The sequence below is a fragment of the Mesoplodon mirus genome (assembly GCF_964341445.2).
Source record: "Mesoplodon mirus genome assembly, chromosome: 1".
NCBI classification, from domain to species: Eukaryota; Metazoa; Chordata; class Mammalia; order Artiodactyla; family Ziphiidae; genus Mesoplodon; species Mesoplodon mirus.
Window position 1 is genome coordinate 98450295 of NC_138976.1, and position 7228 is coordinate 98457522.

Genomic DNA, 7228 nt, shown 5'->3' on the forward strand with positions numbered 1-7228 from the left:
CGTATGATATCACTTATAGGTGTTACCTAAAAATTGATACCAGTGAAGATATTTCCACAGAGAAGGGCAATCCCAGATTCATTAAACAAACTTATGGTTCACCAACGGAAAGGTGTGAGGATTGGATACATTACGAGATTGGGGTGAACAGACATATACAAACACAGGTGAAATATATAATCACCAAAGACCTACAGAATACCAAGAGAAGACTACTCAACATTCTGTCATAACGTACATGGGAAAAGGATCCCAGCAAGAACAGACATATGTATATGTGTAAAAGAACCACATCTTGCACACCTGCAACAAGCCAAACATTGTAATCAAACACGCTGTGATAAAATAAAAAATAAAAAAAATTAAATTAAAAAAACGAACAAGAAGTAGTGAGACAAACTTAAGGGGCCTTCTCCTGGCACATTCCATTCTAAATTACAACGTAGAACACGACTTCCATTGAGGCTCTGCTGCCCTAGTAACCAGATTTGGTAAGGGAGAACTGCTGCCCCCTTGTGGCCGTTTCACACAACAGCACCTTTAATCCCAACGCTAATGTCAGTTGATATTCAAAATCATTGCAGGCCTGTAAATGACACCTGCCCTGAAAACAAATCCTGGGGTCATATATCGACCAAAAATTTCAAAAGACGTCCATATTTCAAAACGACACTTTCAAGAGGCATATTTTGTTCTGCATATTTGTTCTACACATTAGGGTTCTGCTTCTTTATCTTTCTTTCTTTCTTTGTTAAAACAAAAACGGGAATGGAAAAAGGCAACCCTCAGAATGGGAGAAAATATTTGCAAACGAATCCACGGACAAAGGTTTAATCTCCAATATATATAACAGCTCATGCAGCTTAATATTAAAAAAAAAAACAAACAACCCAATACAAAAATGGGCAGAAGATCTAAATAGACGTTTCTTCAAAGAAGACACAGAGATGGCCAAGACGCACATGAAAAGCTGCTCAACATCACTCATCATTAGAGAAATGCACATCAAAACTACAGTGAGGTATCACCTCACACCTGTTAGAATGGGCATCATCAGAAAATGTACAAACAACAAATGCTGGGGAGGGTGTGGACCAAAGGAACCTTCTTCCACTATTGGTGGGAATGTAAATTGATACAGTCACTATGGAGAACAGCATGGAGGTTCCTTAAAAAACTAAAAATAGAATTACCATAGGATCCAGCAATCCCACTTCTGGGCATATAGCCAGAGAAAACCATAAATGAAAAAGACACATTCACCACAATGTTCATTGCAGCACTATTTACAATAGCCAGGTAATGGAAGCAACCTAAATGCCCACAGACAGACGAACGGATAATGATGTGGTCCATCTATAAAACGGAATATTACTCAGCCATAAAAAGGAACGAAACTGGGTCATCTGTGGAGATGTCGACGGATCTAGAGACTGTCATACAGAGTGAAGTAAGTCAGAAGGAGAAAAACAAATATTGTATATTAATGCATATATGTGGAACCTAGAAAGATGGTACAGATGACCCGGTTTGCAGGGCAGAAATAGAGACACAGAGGTAGAGAACAAACGTATGGACACCAAGAGGGGGGAAGCCATGGGTTGTTGGTGGTGGGATGCGTCGGGAGATTGGGATTGTCCTGTATACATGTATATGCATAAAATAGATAACTAATAATAATCCTGCTGAATAAAAAAATAAACTTAAATTTCAAAATTTTAAAAAATAAATAAAATTTTAAAATAAAACGGAAAAAAAAGTTCTTCCCTTCACACAGATGTATTTATAGGAATGAATTATTTCCATGCTTATATCTATAAATACATAGAAGAGGAATAAAATCTCACTTGAACCAAAAAAGAAAAAAAAAAAAACAGAACCCACCAGTTATACACAGGAAAACCCTATCAGGGCACTGGCTCCAGCGGCAAACAATTCTGAAGTTGGTCAGAGGTGGGGAATCATCTCCCATGCAGCCAGCAGCCCCCCCAACCCCCGCAAGGAGCGTCGTCTTTGCAAAGCTGGGGGACCGTGCCGAGGCGTCTGTGAGTCAACGTGAGCCGAGCCCCAGGCCAGCTGCTGCTGAACTGTTCCCACCCTTCCCAGGTAAAACACCTGAATATGTCCAAGGACTTGAAAGCCTAGAGGAAGGGCCGTGGAGCCACAGCAGCGACAGCACGCAGGCCGACTTGGTGCCTGCAGGCCAGCCAGGATGGTCCTGGCCCCGGGCGCTCTTCTGGAAGCTTTCCATTTCCCTGCCTGAGATACTCCTCCTGTCCCGGCCCCCACTGCTTTTTTCCTTCCTCACCTCTGCCCGGGGAGAAATTCCAACGGAAGGTATGGGTGACACATCCTCTTCTTTAGCAGGTGGCAGCCCGGCAACTCCTGCAGAAAGTCCAGCAGAGCCCCACTCACACCGGGCCACCCACAGAGCCGTGGCCCCTCACTCCCTCCCACCAGCACAGCCCCGAGACTGCTGACGGGGCAGAGAATATGGCATCAGGCACAGCTGCAGGGGCTCTTGCTGCCTGGAGCCGTGTTTATATGGACCTCAACCCAGGCACACCTGGGGAGGGCTGGCCGGCAGGGTCAGGCTGCCCAGGTCAGCCCATCCTCACCCCTCAGGGACTCCCATTGCAGAAAATGGACCTCGCTGAACCGGCCAGGTCCAAGGAACAGGTGTGGGCTCCTGAGAGTCTGGATAGACAAGGGGCTGCAGCTCCGGCTTGTTTTCTAATCCTTTTATCTGGCCCATGAGTGGGAGACAACTTCAAGAAGACCCTCTCCTAATGAGAGGAACCCAGGAGTCAGGGAGAGGAGGGGTGATGGGTGGAGACAGAGGCCTGGTGCCCCGGCTGCGGTGGAAGCCTCTGGAAGACCAGGCAGAGGGAGGCCGCACAGAGTGATGCCCAGGGTCACAGACCTGTCGGAGCTGCTGTTTGTTAGCTCAAGTCCTGCTCTGAGGTGCTCTGTGTCAGCTCTGAGTGACAGGTGATCTGGGCTGCTCTGCAATGAGGGCTACGTGCACGGTACCTGTGTGCCCAGCCCTGCCGGGGTACCTGCCCAAGGCAGCTCCGTATCCTGGGAGGGGCCTGACCACGAGAGCACCATGGGCTGCTGGGGAGGGGGGGCCTGCCCAGGTGAGCTCCATATCCTGGGATTGCCCTGACCACGAGAGCCCCGTGGGCTGCTGGGGACCTGGTAAACGATGTCGGGACAGTCAGTGAAGCCACCGAGGATATACATCCAGTAGTTCCTAATTCCTACACCCTGCTGGTCATTCTACCATCCACCAGGACACGGTATTCTGTATGAGACTTCAGTGATGCCTTCTTCTGTATTGCATTGGTCCCCGAAAGGCTCTGCTGCCCTAGTAACCAGATTTGGGAATGGAGAAATGCTGCCGCCTTGTGGCCGTTTGCCACAACAGCAGCTTTAAACCCAGTGCTCATGGTCACTAAATATTCACACTCATTGCAGCCTGTAAACGGCACCTGCCCTGAAAAACAATCCTGGGGTCGAAAATGGACCCAAAACTTCTAAAGAGGGCAACCATGCAAGAGGACAATTTCAAGAGGTTAATTGTACTCTCCGTTTTTTTCTGTTTTTCTGTACCAGAAATTTAAAACGGCCCCTCCGCCACGCCCCGGTACCCGAGGCCTCCGTTGCCTTGCCTGGGCGGGCGGCGGGGCGCTGCCGGGGCGGGCTGGCCGCGGGGATGGCGGTAAGGCGCAAGGACAAGCGAAGCTGGGCCTCAAGAGGCAGCCCGCGGTCCCCGCCCCCGTCTACGGCCATACCACCCTGAACGCGCCCGATCTCGTCTGATCTCGGAAGCTAAGCAGGGTCGGGCCTGGTTAGTACTTGGATGGGAGACCGCCTGGGAATACCGGGTGCTGTAGGCTTTTGGCCTCCCGCTGCGGCTCCGCCTTCTCCTTTAGTCGCCCGCGGCGGTGGCCGCCAGCTCCGCCCCCCGCCGGGCACCGCTGCAGGCCCCACCTCCTCCGCCCCCCCCCCACCACCACAAAGCGCCAGAGGGGTCGCTCCATGCGGCCCGAAGGCGGCCCTGGAAAGCAGCAGCACACCCGACGCTCCGGGGGTGGCTGGCCCGGACCCAGACTCCGCCGCGGGCCCGGGGGCCGTCCGTGCGGCCCGCGAGCCCCTCCACCTGCACCTGGCCGGCCCCACCGGCGCCCAGCCCCGGCGCCGCCACCTGTCCGCCAGTGTGGCTCTCCGCAGCTCTCTCCGGATAAAGCTGGATAAAGGTCTGGATGGGAAGGAGGGGCAGTGATTCAGCCTATTGCTCTTAGTGCCCCTCCCCCACACTCAGGAGCCCTTTGTGACAAGGCCACAGCTCTGTGATGCAGGCCTGGGGTTCTGCCATCAAGTGAACTCCCAGGGCTCTGTTGCCTGAGGGCGGCAATGCGGTTCAGAAGACGGAGAATCTCTTTTCTTTGAAAAACACTGTTGCTATCTGGCTGAGATCCAGCCCAACTTCCTGGGTGATTGATATCATCCTTGGCTTCCTGTGTGGACTGGGGCTCTTCCTCACGTTACTCCCCTGCTTCCAGAGTAATCCATTCTTAGCACCACCTAGGAAACCTAGAAACATCAGGAAGCATCAAGTAGAGCTGAAGGGGAGGAGCAGGAGTAGGAAGAAAAGTCGATCTTTGAAAGCTTGCAGAGATTGCCTGGAAGAACTGGAGGGGACTCACAACCTGGCTTCACCTCTGCGGAGCTGCCTGGGGAGGCTTCCTGGCAAGGGCAACTTTCATCAGCTCTCATGTCAAGACCCTCCTGGTGAGATGTGCAAAGCAGTGCCTGCTGGAGCCTGTGGAGGATACTGCTTGAAGGGTTGGGAACCCTGCAGGAACACCTCCTGTAGGGTTTCCTTCCTGGTTCAAGACACTCGAGAGGTGCTGGAAGCACATATTACAAGGTTTTGGGTAAAGCACGGGTGGACCCTACCCCTCAAGGTCCTCAAGCCCATTAATCTCTTGAAGTCGACAAAGTTCCAACCCTCCACCACCCTGCGGTTAGCCTCGTCCCCTTCAGCCACCTGTGTATCTGGGTCCCACTCAACAGTCACGTTTGCTGAGTTCCCGGAGAAACCTCCTCAGGCTCATTCAGGAGAGAAGGTGAGAACAGAAGAGTCCGTTCCTGCCCTGAAGAGGCCTCTCCTTGTCCCCTCCACTGTGTGTAAGGAAATCCAGAGTGCCCTGGGAGCGATTCCACCTGGTGACTACCATGGGCCCTCAAAGGCTTCTCTGACTGCACAGCAGGGCAGGCCACCTTCTCAGTCCCTCACACTCAGCCTTGTGGGCAGAACCTGGAAGAGTGAGACTGTGGAATGGGTCAAGAGGGACAGCCTAGAGCCAGGTCCAAGTTCAGCAATGGTCAGGAACGAGCCAAGAGAGGAGAGTGGTGGTCAGGCCTCAGGAGACACCTGCCATAGGGTAACAGTGATAGAGGTGAACTTAGGATCCCAATCTTTGAGAGGTGAAGAGGCCAGGGAGGCTGTGGAGGCCAAGGAGTCTCCTGCTCTTCAACCACAGTCTAGTGTTATCTTGGAAACCAAAGTGTTGACAAAATCCCAAACCACAAATGTACCTATGAGGAGTTTAGAGGTGCCAGGGGCCAGTAAAAGTTTCCTACTACCTAGAATGTCTGTTTTCCAACCTCTAGGTGAGCCATGCCTTAACATGGAGGTTGCTAGTGAGTTTAACTCCAAAGTACAGGTACAGTCAGACAACCAGCTTCAGGACATTCCCAAACACAGGTTCCTTGCTGCAGACAACTTGGCTTCTCAGGTGCCTCAGTGCCATCCCCAGAGAGTCCCCACCAGAGACACGTTAGCTTCCCAGGAGCCAAGTGGCCTTATGGAAGGCCAAAGGAGAAACCTAGGGCAGCAGGAGCCCAAAACTTCAAAACTCCAAGACTCATGGAAGAGCCAGAGCAAGATGATTGCCCCTACTTACAAAAGAGAGGACCGTAGGAGGCATAAACCAGGAGAGCACGAAGAGAGGTTTAAAGAACGAGGGACCCCTCAAGCTGGAAGTATGAGCCGCCCTGCCCAGGTCAGGGGCATAACAGACTCTATTGGGAGCAGATGTCTCCAGCTCATGCCAGAGAAGAAATATAGCCCTCCAGAAAGCCTCTTCAGAAAAAGGATGAGGCTATTTTTAAAGTGGATTTTCCCCAATAAAAAAGTCAATGGTCGAGATGCTCTGCAAAGAAAAAAAAAAAAAAAGCCCATATCAGCCACTGCCCGGAGTCACGGATCAGTCAAAAGCAGATCAATCTTGAAGAGTGAGACTGCTGAGGGTCAGGCACTCATGACAGCTGTTGGACAGATCGTAGAAGAAAAAAGAGCAATTCACCATGGACTTCATGCCACAGAGTTAAATGAGCACAGAGTGGAATTCCAAGTCCCAGTATGTGGGGGTTTCTGCTACCATAGGCTTACCTCCTACCCAGAGCAAGGGAGAATGATGGGTTCTACAGCCTGCAGTCATAAAGCCACCTCCAAGGGCCAGAGTTGTTCTGTCAGGGAAAGGGAAGTCAGACACCAACATAGTTTGAAAAGTGTAAGGTTTGACGATGAGCAGCTGGGCCTAAGGTGCCTCCCATCCTTGTCCCCCAGGAAGAGTGTGTTTCCAGTTAGTACCTGCCAGTATGGGCCAAGGATTCCAGGTGCCCCAGCCCGCCATCAACACTGTCCAAGGCATTGTCATCTTTGGGGAGGTGTCTTGCCTGGTCGACAGTAAAATCCTTCTTTAGTCTTCCCTTTAGTAGGAAATCATGTCTCCAAGTAAAAATTCAGTCCATGTAGAGAAAATGATTTTCTCATTAGCACATCCAAGATATTTAATGTTCCCCAATACATATATATATATATATATTTTTTCTAATAAAAGCATAGTGTAATGGCAAAAAAAGAGAAATTTAAAACGGCATGGAAAAATGCTGAACATTAGGAATAATTAAAGCTATGCAAATCCAAATTACAAAAACCTATCCGCTCACACCAGTCAGAATGGCCATCAGCAAGAATTCTGCAAAAAGTAAATGCTGAAGGGGTTTTAGAGAAATGCCTACCCTTGGTCCAAAGTGGGACATGGTAAGAGCCAGTAATGAAAACAAAAATGAGGTGCCTTGTAAAGGTAAATACTGAGCTACCATTCAATCAAGCATACCCACTGCTGGGCCTATCGCCTGAGGGGATGAGAAT

General features: G+C 50.4%; 1 protein-coding gene across 1 annotated transcript; it reads left to right on the forward strand.

Annotated features, from left to right (window-relative positions):
• Positions 1–4802: 4802 nt before the first annotated feature.
• Positions 4803–6764, forward strand: LOC309806956 (spermatogenesis-associated protein 31A6-like; the record flags this gene model as incomplete). Its single annotated transcript, XM_088845579.1, has 1 exon — positions 4803–6764. The coding sequence occupies one exon, from the start codon at positions 4803–4805 to the stop codon at positions 6762–6764; it is 1962 nt and encodes a 653-aa protein (XP_088701705.1).
• Between the last annotated feature and the right edge of the window lie 464 nt (positions 6765–7228).